The sequence below is a fragment of the Tachysurus fulvidraco genome, chromosome 14, assembly GCF_022655615.1.
Source record: "Tachysurus fulvidraco isolate hzauxx_2018 chromosome 14, HZAU_PFXX_2.0, whole genome shotgun sequence".
In the NCBI taxonomy this organism is placed as follows: Eukaryota; Metazoa; Chordata; class Actinopteri; order Siluriformes; family Bagridae; genus Tachysurus; species Tachysurus fulvidraco.
The window spans coordinates 6,103,309-6,124,776 of NC_062531.1; the positions used below are offsets into that span (position 1 = coordinate 6,103,309).

Consider the following 21,468-nt stretch of genomic DNA (forward strand, 5'->3'; position numbering starts at 1 on the left):
GGAACTACTGTAAGAGCTGACGATATACAGAATGAATCGCCACCTTCTGGCCAGACAGTTCTGCTCTAAAGGATGTGTGATTTGTAACTGATGCAGTAAAAATAGTCATTTATTTATTATAAGTAGAAGTCAGTGGAGTCGCTGTATTAAATAATTCTGTATATATTCTAAAACACTGCTTCACCGCTGGCCAGCTAACTCAAAGGTGGTGCTCATTGAATTATTTTATTTTCACGTACAGCCATACACAATAAAACTCTTAGTGATTTTTTTTTTCAGTTGTCTGCATCAAAATATATAACCAATAAGAAGAAAATGAGTAAGAATTAATTATATAAGAGAATTAAATAAAGAAAGGGGCACGGTGGTTTAGTGGTTAGCACGTTCGCCTCACACCTCCAGGGTTGGGGGTTCGATTCCCGCCTCCGCCTTGTGTGTGTGGAGTTTGCATGTTCTCCCCGTGCCTCGGGGGTTTCCTCCGGGTACTCCGGTTTCCTCCCCCGGTCCAAAAACATGCATGGTAGGTTGATTGGCATCTCTGGAAAATTGTCCGTAGTGTGTGATTGTGTGAGTGAATGAGAGTGTGTGTGTGTGCCCTGTGATGGGATGGCACTCCGTCCAGGGTGTATCCTGCCTTGATGCCCTATGACGCCTGAGATAGTTCGGATAAAGCGGTAGAAAATGAATGAATTAAATAAAGAAAATATACTAAGAATAGAATTTCAATAAAAGTAGAATGAAATAAAAAACTCTACGGTTGCAAGAAGGAAGAAATGGTGTATATATATATATATATATGAATGCATTAAATTGTACATTTTATAATGTTATAATAATTGTGTTGGTACGTGAATTGTGTACATTGACGTTCTTTGTGTACGATGCAGGACTTCCTGACCGATCTGATGATGTCAGAGGTAGATCGCTGTGGCGACAATGAGCACCTGATCTTTCGGGAGAACACTCTGGCCACCAAAGCCATCGAAGAATATCTCAAACTGGTGGGCCAGAAGTACCTACAGGACGCTTTAGGTAAGAAGGGAGCATTTTCTATGCAAAGTCTTTTCAAAGGTTTAATGATGAAACCATTTTCTGTTCAAAAGAACCAACATGTTCACTGTGAGCTTCAATCCAGAGTAAAGTCTTAAAGCTACTCCCCTACTGGTGCATTTCTACAATCTAGTGTACATAAAAATCAATAATTCATTTGTTTCTGTGGTTTTATTTGTAAGTGCCCGTGTTCAGAGAATTATTAAATTATTTAAGAGATCGGTAAGTCATTGAAGGCTCACCGGTCAATGGCAGCTTGGTCAGAGAGAGAAGAGTTCTGAGCTTTCATCCTTTCTCTTTTATGGACTCAGAGTTTATTATTCTGTTCAGGCAGCTGTTTTTATTCTTATTTTATTTACTTCTAGTTTGTTTTTCATTTTTTTTTAGGATTGTTAATTGAATTTTTAGTCATGAAAATGGATTTCACAGCACTGGAATATATCAGTTGGAAAACTACACATCTGTTCTTATTTGTTTTGAATGAACCACTTTGAAATTCAAAGTTTTGACAATTGACATTTTATAAACTTTGAATATTCTCATTGCATATTTCAGCGTTCACAAATTCAGTTTACGTATTCGGGTTGCACGTCAAATTCAGTTTTTAAAAATTACAGTCAAATACAAAAATTCGAAAACATCGTAAAAAAAAAAACAGTCGAAATAAGAGTGTTTTCTAAGAACTTAAAATCTGTCTCTCATCCATTTAATCTATTTAATATGAAATAATAAATGAGATAAATGTAAGAATTTCAGGCTTTCTAAATGCGTTCGGAATGAGCATGTGGTACGCGGATTAGCGATAATCATGAAATTATGACATTTTAAATGTATTAATCTGAATTTGAAATTTTACATTATTTCGAATTTCTATCACAGCATCTGAAACGAAAATTTCTTGTTTGATAAAAAAAAATAGTCAGAAATCTGAAACGAAATTTCTTGCTTAGGATAAAAAATTGAAATAAAAAAAAACAAAAAAACTAATTAAATATTTACAATTTAATCTGTTTCGGTCTCTCCGATATGTTTTTAGATTTGCTGTCAAGACAACATCCAGACAGTTAGCAGATAAAAGCGATCTCTCGTCCTCACACACACACACACACACACACACACACACACACACACACACACACACACACACACACACACACACACACACACACACACACACACACACTGTAGCATATTACAGCACAAGAGAGTTTACTTTGCTATCCACTAGATGAAAAGAGTATATATTAAAAATCTAAGAGAATATAAGTAAATATTTTTAAATCTGCTGGGAAGATTCTGGGTCTATGGACTCACATTTATTTTATCATGTTTGTTCAGAGATTTTATACTTAAAAACTCATTTTGTTTAGTTACCTATCTGAGCCGTTCATGTGAATTTGTGAACAATGAATATTATTTTAAGTATAGATGCTCATTTTAATATCTGAACCACTGGACACTGAAATGTTTAGACAAAATGGATGCAAGAATGTTTAAATTTCATTAATAAGAATTCTTCTGGTTCTATATTTTTAAATCATGACATGAGATTGTATGTGTGTGTGTGTGTGTGTGTGTGTGTGTGTGTGTGTGTGTGTGTGTGTGTGTGTGTGTGTCAGGTGAGTTCATCAAAGCACTGTACGAATCAGATGAAAACTGCGAAGTGGATCCATCCAAGTGTTCCACCAGTGACCTGGCCGAGCACCAGGGCAATCTGAAGATGTGCTGTGAGCTCGCTTTCTGCAAGATCATCAACTCCTACTGGTACTGTAACGCTCTGCACTCCTGCCTGTACACCTTAACCACACAGCAGAATACAGAGTGGTGTAATGAAAGCTGTCCCTCTGATCCAGTATTAGGGACATGACATTTGTAAATAAGCAGCTAATTGAACTTGTGTCACTGTCTAACTACACCTTCTGTGTGTAAGGGAATTAAAAAATGTTGAAGCAGCAAAATCAAAAATGCAAATGTAACTTTCGGAGGTCAAGGCAATACATGTTCAGTGTTTGCCAGTGAGGAATTGTCTCTTCACTTTACTTTTCCTATTAAAACCCTAGTAGAAATGTGACCTTTTGTGCTGCAATAAGGAAATTATTCCAGACATGATCTAATGACCTTGGCGGATGAAGTCAATTTTGAAAGTAATGGTTTGGTTACGATATTTTTAGCCGTAATATTAAAAATGTAGGAAGTGTTTTTGCTAACTTTCTTCGGAGGGAAAAAGAAAGGAAAGGAAAGCTCAAATTCAAACCTAAAAATGATAAGTTTATTTTTACAAATTAAAAGCGAGTCATGTGTGAAGATGATTCATGTTTGTAAAATGATTCATATAAGAAAAATCACTTAGACTTGCTTCATGAGGCAGTGTTTTAGTCAGTTTCAGTCCAATCCTGGGGCAGATTTACCCTTTGTGTGGTTAGTTATGTATGTAAGATAATAGCAATCGAACTAAATCAGACCAAAAGCTGAGCGAGGAGATCTCTGTGTGGATTGATCGCAATGAGAAAACGATTCGACTCTGAATCGATCTAAATACAGGAAGTGACCCAAACATTCTATATTTTATTTATTTATTTGTAGATATGAGCTGATAAATTGAGCCTCCTAGCAAATAATTTACCACAGGAATGTGATACGTTGTAGATATTTAGATATGTAGACCTGGGATTTGAACTCACATCCTTCTGATCTGGAGTCCAACACCTTAACCAGTTGGCTACCACATCCCTCAGATAATTACCGTACAGTATTTTCCGCACTATAAGGCGCACCGGATTATAAGGCGCAGTCTGAATTATGGGGTCTATTTCTGTACTTAACCCATACATGAGGCGCACCGTATAATAAGGCACATGCTAAAACATAGGGTCTACAAAAAAGGTAACGGAAGCAAAACAGTGAGTTTAGTTGAACTTTTTTCTACTATTTAACAATACACATTATTTTTTAATCAATCTTCTCCCACAAATCCACCAAGGTCCTCATCTACTGTGTCTTCTTAACTTGGCGCAGTACATTTTCTTGCTTCCTCCACTTCCGAACCATAGATACATTGATATTGAATACTTTCAGCTGCTTTATTCCCATTTACAACCGTGTAACTAATAGTCTGTAGTTTGTATTGTGCCTCGTAAGCATCTGATTTTTATTGGCGGATGGCAAACCAACTTAAGGTGCATTTACCACCACTTACTAGAGTGTACTGTAGAGCGCATAATGGTTAGGAAGAAACAAATGTTGTTTTGCAACATACCGGTAGTATACCTACTGGAGGCGTGGCAGAGGTAAGTGTACGTACTGTACCTATTACGTAATGTCCTCTGATTGGTTTATCGCTGCCAGCGTACGTAGTGACGTAGTACGTAGAAACCAAATACCAACATCAAATAGTTAACCTCGGATAATACTGTATAAAAATCCTTCAGAGACAGAAAGAGCAACTAACTTTGTAGTAACTGCTGTAAGGTCTGCTGTTATTTTCATGTACAGTGCTACAGCACCTGCTTCTCAAACCTTGTTCCTAACCCGAACGACTTCATCGATACGCCCGGGCGCTAAAGCACAAAATACACTAAAGCAGCAGGACCGTGCCTGACTTATACAGAAGTGAGAGCTTCAAAGGTCTTAAAGGATAAATGATGTTTTACTGGATGTTGGTCACAGCAGCATGGGTCATACAGTAATGTGTTTTACATAGCATTGTTTTATTGGTTGCAGATGGGTGTGTCTGAGTGTGTCTGAATTAACACGCTTGCTTAACATTCCCAGCAACACCCACAGTGTACAAAAGACTCCTGCAAGATCCAAACCTCTTCCGTCAGACTGTGTGGGAAACGACTGTAATCCCAGTTATAGCAGAAATCATGCTGAGTAAAGAAATTGGTCCTGCGTTTCACAGCTTGCGCTAGTTCAATTTCCTCTGCCTTTGAGGGGAATCTTAATTTCGAGTCCTAGTTCTGTCTTAGATAACTGATCAATTTCTAACTGGGACACAACTCTTTTTTTTATAGGCTTTGATTTTTTTTCTGTCTTTGTGTTTCTTTAAACTTTATTTCAAACTGCACTAGAGAGAAGATTAGGTCTGATTAAATACCTCAGTCAAGGGACATTGTGTGTTTAGACACTTTGAGTGTCTCGTGAACTACATTAAGTACACACGGTCATCCTGGTCCAGTAGTAATTCATTACAGCCTTAGAGATTTTTTTTTACATTGTACACGTTTATTGTTATGGGGGGCACAGTGGCTTAGTGGTTAGCACGTTCGCCTCACACCTCCAGGGTTGGGGGTTCGATTCACGCCTCTGCCTTGTGTGTGTGGAGTTTGCATGTTCTCCCCTTGATGCCCGATGACACCTGAGATAGACACAGGCTCCTCGTGACCCGAGAAGTTCGGATAAGCGGTAGAAAATGAATGAATGAATGAATGTTTCTTATTATTGTTTTTATTAGCTATATTTGGCTGATTACAGTGTGATTCGTTTTCCTTGTTTCTTTTTTTCCTATACAGTCCAATTCCTGTATAATTTCATATAGATAAATGCTAACGTTTGGACCCAAAAAAAGAAAAAAGGAATTTATTGCAACAAGATATTTAGTCTGTTGGGGAATTGCTACACATGGTGTTTTTTATTTTTTATTTTCTTCCCAATTTGGTCGCCTGCCAATGCCTAGCCCCCAGCTGGCTTTCCCCTATCATATGACATTTACCAAATGGGAAAAGTAAAGTCTAACACATGCTTCAGCCATTCCATCTTTTAAAAACCGCTGCTTACGATGCATCATAGAGTGCCATGACATACCGATGTCAGCTTGTTACATTTCGCTTTAAGATTGATGTCTTACATTTTTGATGTAAAAGTGGGGTCTTTTATTTTGTAACATAAAATTGGAGTCCTTTATATTAATTCCAGTACAATAGGTCTAGTACAACATTGTGAAACCCTGACCCTCTTCTCATCACTACAGTGTGTTCCCACGTGAGCTGAAGGAGGTGTTTGCGTCCTGGAGGCAGGAGTGCAGTAACCGCGGCCGGCCGGACATCAGCGAGCGTCTGATCAGTGCCTCTCTCTTCCTGCGCTTCCTGTGTCCTGCTATCATGTCCCCGTCGCTCTTCGACCTCATGCAGGAATTTCCTGACGACCGCACAGCGCGCACGCTCACCCTCATCGCCAAGGTCACGCAGAACCTCGCCAACTTCACCAAGTGAGTGCCAGAGCATGGGAGGTCGACAGGTTTACAATTCTCCTGCTTTAACATGCATCATTCAGCACACTAAGGACTTCATCAGTCTATTGATTTATGGAAACAAATGGAAATGAAAGCTGAGCAACATCCATCTTTATTTTATTAGACCAATCAAATCTTTTAAATCTCCCACATCCGTGACCTTATAGTGGTATTTCCATATTATGTGTGTGGTTTATGTAGATTATCTGTGTACTCTATAGGTGTGGGATTTGTTTTTGTGACTCGCAGCTTCAAATTCATGTCTTTGTAGTTATTGACGTGTTTGTCTAGAATAATATCCAAGAAACAAAATTCTCTGTGAGAAAATATTCGACATTCATTTTCCATGTGTTCAGATATTCTTTAGTACCAGTGTGCGAATGTGTTTTGCACCAAATTCACTCGGTAGCTTCTTTGTGATTGGTAGAATTCTTCATTTTGTGCTTTGTTTTGTGGGAGAGAAAAAAGATGAACTTTTTTTTATAGTGAATCAAAATTTTTCTACATTTACAAATCCCACTGTCACAGGTGCTCAGTAGTTTGGCTCCAATTATAACTCCGGGGTTTTAGGCATCGGTCAGTGAAGCCCTGAACAAACTCACAGTTCTCCTCAGTCTAAGAATCTATCAAACGCTTTTGCATATTTTTATTAGTACAGATTTGCAGACACTTAGTCCAGTGGACAGTCTGTTTGCAAAAACACGCCGTCTGAATTCAAGCCAAAATCCGTCGTTTATTCGCGATTGATGCTTTGCAAATGTGTCACTCTCACTTCTAATGCTACAGATAATTATGTGATGATGGCAGCGTATGCTAGCCAGCCTGTTTAGCGACATGCTGCTAGAATTGATCATTATTCGGACATTTTTCCTAATTATTGATTAAAAGCTGCTGAGCTGCATCAGGTCTGTTAGAGCGAGGACACGTGAAGCTGGGCAGAACAGAGGGATTCTCAGCATGTGGTGTTTGTGGTGTGTTGTGTCAGGTTTGGCAGTAAGGAGGAGTACATGTCCTTCATGAACCAATTCCTGGAGCATGAATGGACCAACATGCAGCGCTTCCTGCTGGAGATCTCCAACCCAGAGACCATCTCCAACACAGCAGGCTTTGAGGGCTACATTGACCTGGGCAGAGAGCTCTCCACTCTCCACTCGTTACTATCTGAAGCTGTCGCTCAGCTCGACCAGGTGTGTATTTTTTCTTATTATTGAGACTCTTCTTAAGTTAAGACTTACAGTATAAGCGGGAGGCTGTTTTTCTTAGCACCGTCCAATAATTAAAAGGAACAGAGAAACACGTAGCTTTTCATTATTATTCTAGGGGTTAAATGCATATCACACCACATAAAGACGTTTATTAAAACACTTCATCTTACTGTAATTAATCGTGTCGTACTTTAGCCTGTTGTTTTGTCAGCTGTGAGCAAGCTATGTTTAACTGCACTACTTTTTGGGTTTCAAGAGCACGGCGACTAAACTGGGGCCTTTGGTACGGATCCTGAGGGATGTAAATGTGGCCCTGACTAATCCCACCGGAGTGCCAATGTCCTCCCCTACAGAGCGTGTGGGTTCTCCCAGCATGCCCGGCTGCAGCGTCTCAACCGGTCTACACAAGTTAGTCATGGACTCGGAGCTTGGCGGGTAAGAAGAGCTGTAACATTCATGTTCTGTTCACTAGCAACAAATGTACTGTTCATATCCACATGGACACACATTGTCTGTTCAGATCTAAATGCAGTTTAAAGCTTTTACCCTGTGACACTGTGATCCTCAGTGAGAGTGTCAATACGAGATGGAGGAAATGTCACAGGGACTAAATTGACCTTTTGTTTTCATGAAAAAAAAAACTATATATATATATATATATATATATATATATATATATATATATATATATATATATATATATATATATAAACACACAACAGAGTTTATTGAAAAAGTGTGCACACCTTTAGTACACACTAGGTGTATAACAAGACCTTTAGTGTATTAAGGTTCACAGATGTTCCACCATAAACTAGCTAAAATTGGACAAACTGTATATGATGTTCATAGCGAAGGAAAGCAAATGCCATTTTAAACATTCTTAAGGTGACAGAAATAGTCAGTCTCTTCTGTTTTATTAAAATCCTCCGAAGTTTCCAGATCTCTCAGTTGTAATTTACAGACCCCTCTCCAACTTCACCGTAGACATGACTTCATTATAAAACTAACTTGATTCTGTTAGCGGGGGCACGGTGGCTTAGTGGTTAGCATGTTCGCCACACCTCCACGGTTGGGGGTTCGATTCCCACCTCCGACTTGTGTGTGTGGAGTTTGCATGTTCTCCCGTGCCTCGGGGGTTTCCTCCGGGTACTCCGGTTTCCTTCCTGGTCCAAAGACATGCATGGTTGGTTGATGGGCATCTCTGGAAAATTGTCCGTAGTGTGTGAGTGAATGAGAGTGTGTGTGCCCTGCGATGGGTTGGCACTCCGTCCAGGGTGTATCCTGCCTTGATGCCCGATGACGCCTGAGATAGGCACAGGCTCCCCGTGACCCGAGAAGTTCGGATAAGCGGTAGAAAATGAATGAATGAATGAATGAATGAATGAATGATTCTGTTAGCAGTAATTGGGCTAAAATTGGGGGGTTTAATCAAGATCGTATAAGATGTAGATGAATTGTGTACTACTGGAGTGTAAAAGAAAGGAAATTACATTTTTGAAAGCCTCTTTATGGAAATTAAGCCACACTCAGTGTGAAGTGGAACTACAGAATTAAAGCTTTAATTATTTCATTATAACTTTATTCGATGCTATAAAAGATCTTTATTATCTCTGCAGCCCCAAAGCAGAGCTCTTTCAAAATATTACAGGGCTTCATTAAAGCTGCTGATGGTGCATTGTTTTGTAAAAGTGATTAGTAAGCACTTTCTCCAGGTTTCACATTTCCACCAACGCTGCTGGTGGTCTAGAGGAATCGGCTGAAGTGAGAGATACACGTAGCACCCTGGTAGATGATAAACTGAAGATAATTCGATATAATTGTGTATACATGGGAGTTTGGGGTTTAATATACTTTTAACACACAGCCCTTATTTATGGCATACCTATAGAATTCTAATGCTGTTTATAGTAATGCATATGCAGTAGGTGCCTATCTGGATATACAGTACTGTTCTTAGTCCCAGTTCTGAAGTACCCCTACCCTGCAAATGTTCCTGATGTAACTAATAAGTCCCTTATTGAATCAGTGTGAGTGGGAAAACCCAAAAATATGCATGACAGAGAATGGTAGCACTCATCTACAGTGTTAGGGTATTCTCATTAGCAAATATATCAGCTATGGTAATGAATGCAATCAGGCACGACTGTAACTTTATTCATTTGTAGGTTGGTGGATTTCACCCGTCTGCCCTCTCCAACTCCGGAGAACAAGGATCTGTTCTTTGTGACCAGGGCCTCTGGAATCCAGGCATCTCCAGCTCGCAGCTCCAGCTATTCAGAGGCCAATGAGCCAGATATGCAGATCTCCAATGGCAGCAAGAGCCTGTCCATGGTGGACTTACAGGACAGCAGAAGTGTTGAGAGCAGCGCCAATACAGTGTCCAGTGACCCTACCAATGACACCCAGGGCACCGGTGCATGGGCTGTCCGTACTCTGAAAGGTGGCACAGCTGGAGGCCCTACCCTGAGGAAAAGTGGACAAACACCCACTACACCAGGCATAGAGACTGCTCCAGGCCGGCCACAGCTGCTAGCACCGCTCTGCTTCCAGAATCCCGTGTACCAGATGGCAGCTGCTATGCCAGTGTCTCCACGTGGCACAGCTGATTCGGGTTCAGAATGCCAAAGCTCCACCGGCTCCCAGGGCAATCCTGAGGACGTGGCCACACTAGGGATCAAGCCCACATTCATCACACAAGCCAGCATGGGCACAGGGTCTGGAAGTGGAGGAGCAGGAGCAAGTAACAGTGATGACTTTGCGAGACGTTCTGGTGAGTTTACACGAAGACAGATGTCCCTGAACGAAACTCAACACCAATCTAACATCCCAAGACAGAACAGCTCTGGTCCACAGAGGCGGATTGATCAGCCTCCTCCACCCACAGTCACTCGAGGACGTACTCCTCCCAGCATGCTCAACACTGCACAGTATCCACGGCCCTCTAGTGGAAGCATGATGTCATCGTCGTCTCCTGATTGGCCCAGCAACGGAGCCAGGCTGAGGCAACAGTCTTCGTCCTCTAAAGGAGACAGTCCCGAGAACAAACAACGCACAATGCACAAACAGGTAAATGCAACCACACAAATATTTACATATGCAACGTGTTGCTGCAGTTAACTATCAAGCTATCTAATATTTGCAAAGAATATAGTCTCAGCTAATGATTCTTTGAGCTATAGATAATATAAGCTCAAGATAACATACATTTCTATATAACTTCAAAGGTAATTACGTGACGTGACATACGGCTAAGTACGGTGACCCATACTCAGAATTCGTTCTCTGTGTTTAACCCATCCAAAGTGCACACACACACACAGCAGTGAACACACACACACCGTGAACACACACCCGGAGCAGTGGGCAGCCATTTATGCAGTTGGGGGGGATTCGGTGCCTTGCTCAAGGGCACTTCAGTTGTGGCCGGCCCGAGACTCGAACCCACAACCTTCGGGTTAAATTAAACCTTTGCATTGACACAAATGTGATGCATTTCCACCTCACTTTTGGATTTCATATGCTCACATCTTGGGATCTGGATTAAATGACACCATTAATAATATAAATATCTGTAATTTGAGTTTTTACCAGCTTTTACCTGGCGCGTGATGGGATTTTTTTTCCCTTATTGGTGTAATCACACAAGTTAAACTCTTTTGTCAAGGTAAAAGTGTGGCATTTAACCCACAGCTGGATGAGCGCTTGGGAATGAAGCAGACAGGCTGATTTAATAGCCTGTGCAGAGAAACAGAGCACAGTCGATTAAACGACTGCGAAGATCGGCCGAACTCTCCGTCTCAATTCTGACAGAATGACTCTTCATTAAAGATTGATCGAGCATCCACCCCAGTCAGCCCGAGTGCTCTTGTCACCTTGAAAACTTTTAAGACAACATCTTAAAGTGAAGGCTCAAACGGCGCTCAATTGTTCAAATGAGCAAACAAACAAAATGTTAATCAAACAAACAGCCCAGAGACAACGCAATTAGGATGATAAGTTTTAGTTTACCTTGTAGAGATAGTTCGCCTTGCGTGAGTCCTGTGAGAGAAAGACCGATGACTACAAAGCATATTAATACTGGAGAGTAGAAACCTGGTAGTGTAATAACATTCCCCACTGAAAAACCTTTGTAAGAAATGTTTCACTGTTTGAATGAATTGTCCTGCCGCATCTAACAGTGTGTATTGGGTGTATTTTATCTGAAATTTGAACAGGCCCCATCTCCAGTGAATCCCAGCGCTCTGGACCGCACTGCTGCATGGCTGCTAAATATGAACGCACAGTATCTAGAGCAGGAGGGAATTGACCCAGATTCCAAACACAGGGAAGACCTCCTCAACAAGGATGAGCTCAGCCAGGCTGAAAAGGTAACACCCACTACGCTAATTTACCATGACGGCTAAACCTCTAAAGTCGCACCTTATTGTTCGGTTACTTATCTTCAAGCATATTATTGAGTAACTGTGTTGAAATGAGTATGAGGAGAATGTAGTTGCAAGACTAGGGACTGAAATACTGGACTCTATGCTCACACCTGCAAGTTACAAGTCGCTAGCGAAAATTGTGGACATGTAGCATCTGCTACTTTTGTTTATTTGGGGGCGTGTGCTGTATAGAATTGTAAGTTCTTAAGAGAAATTGTAGTATTCATGTTCAAATTGTATTCATGTTCAATACAAATGAATCTGTTCATGTTCAACACAATGTGAGGCACGGTGGCTTAGTGGTTAGCACGTTCGCCTCACACCTCCAGGGTTGGGGGTTTGATTCCCGCCTCCGCTTTGTGTGTGTGGAGTTTGCATGTTCTCCCCGTGCCTCGGGGGTTTCCTCCGGGTACTCCGGTTTCCTCCCCCGGTCCAAAGACATGCATGGTAGGTTGATTGGCATCTCTGGGAAATTGTCCGTAGTGAATGAGTGTGTGTGTGTGTGTCCTGCGATGGGTTGGCACTCCGTCCAGGGTGTATCCTGCCTCGATGCACGATGACGCCTGAGATAGGCACAGGCTCCCCGTGACTAGCTATATATACTTACACAAGCCAGCACTCTCTCTTCTTTCTATAAAGCTTAATTTTTATTTGTTAAGTCTCTCTTCACTGTGGCTGAAATCACAGCTCTGTGTCACTTCGTAAGATAATGACTAGCCATCTGTCTCTTCGTCACCTAGAGTGAACGTAGGGTAACGGATTAAGAACACAGAAGCTACTGTATGTACTGTACCTGGAGGTGTTAATGATTTGTGTGAACACTCATCGCTTGAAGGATCCAGTTATATCCTGATGCTTGTATATTGTTGTACATCAAAGATAAAGGCTAACACAAATTGTTTTTGTGTAATTCTGAGATTTCTAATGGATCTTAGAACTTTTTCTGTCCAATCCCTTCAAATAGATCAGGTTTAATGACGCTGCTGTCACAACAGAGAGGCTGAGATGGATGCAGATATATTATAAAAACACAGGGAAAGGTGCGGTGAACATGTGATTGGGATCCGGAGCCATGTTGGATTCTGGGAAACAGTCCGTGTCGGCCATGTTTGCAGACCGCGCCGTGGTCTGGGAAATTCAGTTCTCAGATGGCATGGAGTTCACTATGGATAGTATGATTTTCCAATAGTCCACAATGAAATGATAACAAGTTAGCTTTAAATGTGACTGACCTTGAAGCAAGAATGCAGCAAAGAGAAGCTGATGGCTTAGTTTTTCATGGCTGCTTATTTTCTTTCAGTCCTGTCGAACAACATGGCCTTGTTCTGAAGAGTAATGGATACAGGCTTTAGGTTATGTTCCTTTTTGTATTTACTGCTCACATTCTCTCCTTAGCTTAGTTTTTAAAGCATAGTCTGTGTCTTTGTACTGCCATGTCCGTCTCTTCACTTCTCCCTCCTCTCTCAATGCAAACTCTATGACTGTACTTGACCATCTCTCTAAGACATTTATTCATCTTTTCTTATTGTATAAATAATTATGTCGAAAACATAAGGTCAAAATGAGTGACCATTACAGAATTCTGTAAGCGTTAGAACTCCAGAACTGACGTATATATACAGACCTACAGTATACAGTAATGCAAGCGAATTCTGCTAAAGCAACTTCTAGCTTACTCACAGAATTAAACATATTAACTAAAACTCAGTACAGTTGTATTCTTTATTTATTGTGGGATTTAATATAATAACATCATGTATTAAAAGTTACCACCCTAAAAATGTATTCGTCCTTCTATAGCATCACATCCAAACGTCTTTCACTGCTTTGTTTAATCCACTTTACATAATTTACCCATTTTTTAATTAACAATGAATGACAACACACTTTTGATCTGATGATTTGTATATTTTATGTTTTGCCTTATCACATCATAGCAGATATAAAGTGTCATTCCCATTACCAAGTTGTCTTTAACACACACACACACACACACACACACACACACACACACACACACACACGCACACACACACACGCACACACACACACACACACACACACACACACACACAGCTTGTTATATTACACAGAAACCACAAAGCATAAAATTCTATTCTGAAGTCTTTCTGCTGGCAGGAAACTGACACCGACACTAGAGACTCCTTCTATAAATATTAATAAAGTCCTTTACTGCTCTTTTCTTTACTCTCCATCAACTCATTTTATCAAACTTTATAGCTGAAAGCCTCCTTGAGCAACTGCTGTCAAGGCTGTTTACTAAAAAGATTAGAAAACCTGACTTATATTAAACAATGCATATGTGTATAATTGGTATCGGTAATAAGTATTCCTCCGAGTGCCCCCGACTGAAATAACACAACATTCAGACCCCCATTAAGATCTGAATACTTCCTTCCTGTTTTTTTTTGTTTGTTTTTATTGCATTTGTATTTTGTTGGCTGCCTAATAATGGTCTAACTTTTCTAGCAACACTGACACTGCAACCATATGACCTCTGGCAACAAATGAATAAAATAACACATCAACAGTAAAAGTTTTATTCGCTTTCTCTTCCCCATGTTACTCACAGTATCAACAGGAGATCAGCATGCTGCAGGACCGTCTCCGGCTGGCCTTGAAGAAGCTTGAGGAATACGAGTCGCGTCTGCAGGCCCAGGACGATCAAACGCAGAAGATGCTGCTGGAGTACCAGGCTCGACTGGAGGATGCTGAGGAGCGACTGCGCAGGCAGCAAGAGGACAAAGAATTGCAGATGAAAAGCATCATAACCAGGTGAACACAGAGAAACACAGAGCTCTCATGAACATCTGATTTCCACATGATTCACGAGCCATGACCGATTTGAACCTTGTTCCAGATGCCTGACCTGGGTCCACCTTTTTTTTTTGTTCAATTTTGAATTAATGAAACACAAGGTTTAAATTTCTCAAAAGATCTCATTATCGTAGTTACGTCCTTGAATTTGCTCATGGCCTTGAATCGGTTTAATATGTGCATTTTTTATTCATGCTGACTTTTGTCATTATAAATGTAACCAGCATGTCTGAGGTTCGGCCTATTAAAGTTTCATCAGATATCTGGATATTGAATGTCTTTCTGACACTTTTTTTAAATATACCTTTTTTCTCTGGGGCTTTTGGATTACAGGTTAATGTCAGTTGAGGAGGAGCTGAAAAAAGACCATGCAGATATGCAGTCCATTGTTGACTCCAAACAGAAGATCATTGAAGCTCAGGTGAGCACCAAACCCCACATAGCCACAGTGTTAGTGCTTTAGCTGCTATTTGAATAGAGTACAGTATGTTTTCAGTGGATTTGAAGGGCGGATATTTTATTGTAAATGAATGCCAGGTGGAAGAAAAGATCTGAATTGGAAAATCAGTCTAACGGTCTGTTACAGCTGCATTGATTTACAAGCCAAGATCCGGTTCAAATTGAAAAGCAAAATGATACTGCTAGCAAAATGTTGTGTGTGTGTGTGTGTGTGTGTGTGTGTGTGTGTGTGTGTGTGTGTGTGTGTGTGTGTGTGTGTGTGTGTGTGTGTGTGTGTGTGTGTGTGTGTGTGTGTTAGAGAGAAAGCAAGAGTTTGATTTACTTTCAGTGCTAGACAAGAGACAACCACCCAAATACTTTCATCGCCTAAAGATGGGGTGGTGGGATTAAAGCATGAAATGGTGTTAGAGGATAAATGTAACTAAACTGAATCATACTGGATCAAGGCTGAACTGACGCTGAATGTTGAAGTGTTTCATATCATATAATACCTCGCACTGTGTATCCTACCATGTGAATTAAGGAGATTCACAACCCATTTGAAATTTGAAAAGCATCATAAGATCTAGTTCCGGCAAGTTAAATTTTTTATGTCATGTATGGCTGTCAAGTGCCACACATTGAGAGTGACAGTCATGCATTTCGGTCTCCCGCCGCACATCATATTCTCACGCAGAAAAACTTTTTGACTATCATATATTTAATAAGCCGCAGCGCCCAAACTGTATCTGTCCGCACTGCTGTCTCTGTGGAACCGGGAAGGAATCAAGCGCATCTCAGTTCTTAGTCGAGCCTGACACTTATCAGCCAATCAGAAAATAGCACTATCGGGGAAAGATTTAACGCAACATCCAATGAAAAAAGCGAGGGGTTGGAGATGTCATGCTTGCCTGTCTTCAAAACTTGAGGTCACTGGTCATGAATACGAAGGACTCAATTATATATTAAACATTTTATTTGAAAGTAACCTTCAACCCAGCGTCTTGTTACTTAAGGTTAGTTCAAACTGTTCAAAATATTTTTGTTTGCCTGCAGGAATAAAATTGCGTTTAATCGGTAGCAGTTAATTGATTTCATATATGCAACACACTACAGTTTTTTCTATACTTTCCATGAAGGTAAAAAACGATATATGCAGTGTTATCTTCATTTTAGATGTCAAAAGGGTTTTGTGGCTCCCTGTGGTATTTTTTCTGTGGGAAACGGGTCCAAATGGCTCTTTGAGTGTTTAAGGTTGCCGGCCCCTGATCTAGTTATTGCTGCACGGCAAGGAATATTGCAGATCATTTCCATTTTCGTTAAATGTATGTATTTGTCCATCTTTATTAACAAATTACAAACACACACAAAAAAATCACTTTCTATCATTAAACCTTCTTCAGTATTGTTAATAAAAAGGACTAGTAAAGCTACTTACTGCCAGAAAAAATACCTCTATCTATTATTGTTCTGAAAAAATGTTCTGAAAATTCTGTTCTGAAAATTCTGTTCAAAGCTGAAATGTTTTGTTACAGAAAACTCAGAGAGACCTTGCAGTTTTATGGCTGATAAGAAATCACTTTTATATGACAGCAGCACCCCCTGGTGCTCATAATAATATCACACCGTGTAGAAGCAGCTCTCTGTATGCCTAACGATGACAAACTAAGACATAGGCACAAAAGTATGCAAGATTTTTATTGTAGTTCCACATTTTACTGGGATTGTTTTCCTCACTGTTTAAATAAAATAAAATAAAAATACTGATATCAACCAATAAATGTGTTTTCTTAAACCCCAGCCATAAAAAGCCAAAGGATTATTACTGTATGGTGGCTTTGTAGAAGCCAACATTCTGTTTTCCTATTGAAGCTTTGACAAAAATGTGTCAAGAGTAACTCCTCCTAGGGCTTTTGAGCCACATGCACCAAATTCGGATATGTCGTAGAATCTGGTCTGAGGTTTTATGCTATTAATTTTCTAAGCGATCCGAGTACCGGTACTTCCGGTACCGGGTCTCAAATTGGCCTTTTTCCCAATAGACTCCCATTATAAAATTTGGAGGTTTATAACTCGGCAAGCTTTCGAACTATCTACACCAAACTCAGCCAGCTCCTTTAGGGTGATACTCTGAGCAAAGTTTTAAATTGGTGTACCGACTGGCCTTTCGGTTGTGCCGCAGCCCCGCCCCAAATATATGCTAAATCAAAAAACTTTGGACATGTGACATATCAAAACACTCAAAACAATGATCAAGATCCACAACCTAATGTAGCAGTTATTTTATATGTACATTATAAAATATATATTATTTGTAAAATAGACACCATTGTGGGGTGTGATGTTAGGAAAATAAATAAAATCGGAGAATTGTGATGCAGCATGCAGCAAAGCAAATTTACTGTTAAGCAAAAGTTGATTATTTTTCCATAACAGCATGTATCGATATGATTTATTCTCTTAAACTTACAGCAAATTGCCGGTGCATACTATTTCTCATTTAGCAATGACATTTGATTTGTCATTTATCAATGACACACATTTTATATAAATTTATAGTCTCTTCAGGATTTCCTGATTTAGAGATCATAGAAGTTAATGCAATTACATGGTGCCTAGTGATTAAGGCGTTTGACTACTGATTGGAAGGTCATGGGTTCGAATCCCAGCTCTACCAAGCTGCCACTGCTGGGCCCCTGAGCAAGACCCTTAACCCTCAATTGCACAGCTGTATAGACATAAACAAAATGTAAGGCATTTTGAATAAGGGTGTCTATTAAATACCAGAAATGTAATGTAAATGCAAACTTGCGCCAAGACGTCGTCTCAATGCGCGTTCAAATAAAAAAACCTCTCCGATTCATGTTATTAATTAAATATAAATAATAAAACAAAATAAGTGGTAGGAGATTAATAAAACAATTGCCTGATTGCAATTTTGTCAAATGAACTAGTTTTTCTACTTTAGGGGGGACATCCGCAATTAGAAATGAATAAATCTGACCGAAAAGATCTGAAAATTCACTAGCACTATGGTAAAATACAATTGAATTGAATTGAATTGAATTGAATTGAATTGGGGGACATGGGGGCTTTACAGTGTTATCACCCCTTACATTACATCACAGTGGAATTCTTCTATTCGCATATCCCAACTGAGGAGGTTGGGGTCAGTGCACATTTATACACTGGAACTGTTCATAAATCCAGTCCAAGCAAGTATCGACTTAGATATTAGGTTAGATGTTTAACTCTCCACTCGTTTGTTTTTAAGCCTTTCCTTTTGTCTATTTTTGTCTGTAGGAGAAGCGGATAGCTTCTCTGGATGCGGCTAACGCTCGCTTGATGAGCGCTCTGTCTCAGCTGAAGGAACGCTACAGCATGCAGACGCGCAACGGCATCTCGCCCACCAACCCCAGCAAACTGCAGATCACCGAGAACGGCGAGTTCCGCAACAGCAGCAACTGCTAACAAGGGAACAAAACCCTGTTGGGTACAAGGGCTACGGGTAAAATAAAGAAATATATAAATAAATAAATCGTTTAATAAACACACGGTGGAATACAAGCTGGACTCTCTGGGATTAAAACAGACTGGCAGAACCTGTGCGACTTTTGGCATTAGAATGACTTTCAGAAGGACTGATGGACGTTTAATCTGTCTTACATTTATTAGTAGTACAAAATAAGCAGAAAACCAGATGTGTGAAACCTAGTGATCAGATCAGCTTTTATTAGTAGACATAATGTCTGTTGTATGCTTCGTTGATGCTTACGTGTGTTTTTATATGAACAAGCCAAGCAAAGACGACAAACTGGGTGACTGAAGACTGAACTTGGTTGTGAAAGTGTGCTTTTAATTTGAAAGTTTGCTAGTGAGCAGCACGCTAATAATACAAATTATTATTATTATTATTATTATTATTATTATTATTATTATTATTATTATTATTATTATTATTATTATTATTACTTGTCGAAGCACTTTATTTAAGTGTTTTTGATTTATTTAATTAGGCCAAATGGTTCTTTTTTGATATATTTGTACATGGTCATGTATTTACAACTTTTTTTTTTATGTCTCAAAGCTACCAGAGCTAACAGTAGCACAAAACCTTTTAAAATTTTTTTTGTGTGTGTTGTTAAGATGTCTGTATTTCTTTTTTCTCCCTATTTTTGTACATAGATTTATTTTAAGTTGGTTTGTATCGTTGATGTACATAAAACATACACTATGGTTTTATTTTTTATTTTATTCTTTTTTATTTTAGCAGAGCAGAGGGATATTTTGTACAGTGTATATTCCTGTTCCTGTGTTCAGTTCCTCAGTTCTGTGTTCAACGTGTCAGGCTTCAGATGTAAATTCAGGTGCGGCTTTTAGAAACGGCAACGTGCGGAGAAACTTTGCTATGCTGTGGCGTGGGTAGAGGGGAAAAAAAATCAACGACAAAACAAATTAAAATAAAACGCTTAGCGGTGTTGTTCTTGTGTAGGGAGAAAAGAGACATAATTTGCCCTGGATTTAATGCATCAATTCTGAACCATTATGCACTTTCTAGCAGTAGGCATATGCTCGTTAACCAAAAAAATAAAATAAATAAATAAGCATACACACCCAACATGTTGTAAATGAGGCAAATTAAACGTCAAGTGAGGAAATGAAGAAGGCCGCACGTATTTTTAGGCCCCTTCAGGTCCCGCTTGTGTTCTTTGAACGCAGCATGACATGAACCATTTAGGAGTGTTTGTGTCTTCTGCAGACTCGCACCAAGAGTTTTTAGCCAAGGTTGAACTGGAATTTCTGACGTTTTTTTTTTAATGGTATTTATATGAGAAAATGAACAAAAACATGGGGGGGGGGGACAACAACAAAATCTTTATGGATTCCTTAGAATTGATTTCCCAACCCGAGGTGTAATTATGAATTTGTGTTTTATTTATGATTTTAATTTATCTCCAAGGTCATTTCTTTTATTTATTTCAGTGTGCAATTTGTTCCACTGGCTCCGAACCGTTTCAGAACGTTTGTGTTTATTGAGATGTGAATGATATGATGGATGTCAGGTAGCTGAGATTCACACACACTGGATTCTCAGTATTGCAGGACTTTCACTGTTCTTATAAGTGGTCTTAAAAGTTCACCTTCCCTTACATTAAACGCCCTTCCCTTCCGTACATCCCTAATCTACTAAGCTTGATACGTAAATATTTTGTTTACAAAGACAAGAAATTGTGTTATATATAAAAAATATATAATAATAATTATAATTATATGATATATAATATATATAAAGGACGTTGCACATAAGCTTCCTCTGTCCTGTTTCCCAGGTGAAGGCAATAGTACCACACACACACACACACACACACACACATACATACACACACAGAGGCCATAAGGTATTTTAGTGATCCTGTTCTGCCACCTTGTGCACCGTGTCTTCTTTGACAAGGTAAAGCAGGCTTTCTCTGTCTGTTATTCCCTCTCTGGCATGCAAAAAAGCTCAACATTCTTTCTTTCTTTTTTTTTCTAACATCTCACAAAGCCTTTTCTATGTATGTTTAAGAGTAAAAACTCGCTCCGTGTAAATACATCAAGAGGAAAAAAATAAACATACTAGTATATGGAGAGTCACTTGTGTTAAAGAGAATGTTCAGTGCAATTCATGTACAATTGCTACTAGAATTATTAAAGTTTATTTAGCTATTTCAATGTTCTTCCTGTGTGGTTTGTTTGTTGCTGTGCACACCTAAAAACTGCTGCCTGTGCTGTTAAATAAGTAAAAAGTATATTTTATTAATAGTTAACTCATAAGGTGCATACTCCTAATAAAAGCAAATAAGAGAGACATTTTTGCTGATTACACACTTTAAATATATCATAATGTGTATATTGCGTGTGAAGAAATAGTGGAACAAACATATTAGTATTATAGCAGCAGTTACATGACGTATTGTAAAGGATTAATACTTTGCTATTTCTGATTTCTTTCTCATGTAAATCAGCGAGTGTGTGTGTGTATGTGTGTGTGTGTGTGTGTGTGTGTGTGTGTGTGTGTGTGTGTGTGTGTGTGTGTGTGTGTTGTGACTGCAGACTTTTGTGTATATTTACTCACAGATTATTCATATTTACATTCTTGTATGCAGATTTCCCCACACTTATTTTATATGGATGAAAACTTATACACTATAGTATAGTACACAATATGCATAGTGTAGTATATTAATATGAAATAAAACACTATGCATACTTAATCTTTGAGTATGCATACTATGCATAC

General features: G+C 39.3%; 1 protein-coding gene across 8 annotated transcripts in view; it reads left to right on the forward strand.

Annotated features, from left to right (window-relative positions):
* Positions 1–20,903, forward strand: part of dab2ipa (DAB2 interacting protein a) — a 119,218-nt gene extending 98,315 nt beyond the window's left edge. For all 8 annotated transcript variants that reach the window (XM_047799982.1, XM_047799981.1, XM_027133165.2 and 5 more), the window contains 10 exons: positions 888–1,032; positions 2,670–2,814; positions 6,020–6,256; positions 7,266–7,467; positions 7,742–7,920; positions 9,654–10,554; positions 11,703–11,855; positions 14,506–14,708; positions 15,084–15,171; positions 18,492–20,903. In XM_047799982.1, the coding sequence (XP_047655938.1) occupies positions 888–1,032; positions 2,670–2,814; positions 6,020–6,256; positions 7,266–7,467; positions 7,742–7,920; positions 9,654–10,554; positions 11,703–11,855; positions 14,506–14,708; positions 15,084–15,171; positions 18,492–18,659 (2,421 nt within the window). In that variant the 3' untranslated portion in view covers positions 18,660–20,903. The remainder of the gene's footprint in view (positions 1–887; positions 1,033–2,669; positions 2,815–6,019; positions 6,257–7,265; positions 7,468–7,741; positions 7,921–9,653; positions 10,555–11,702; positions 11,856–14,505; positions 14,709–15,083; positions 15,172–18,491) is intronic.
* The last annotated feature ends 565 nt before the right edge of the window (positions 20,904–21,468 follow it).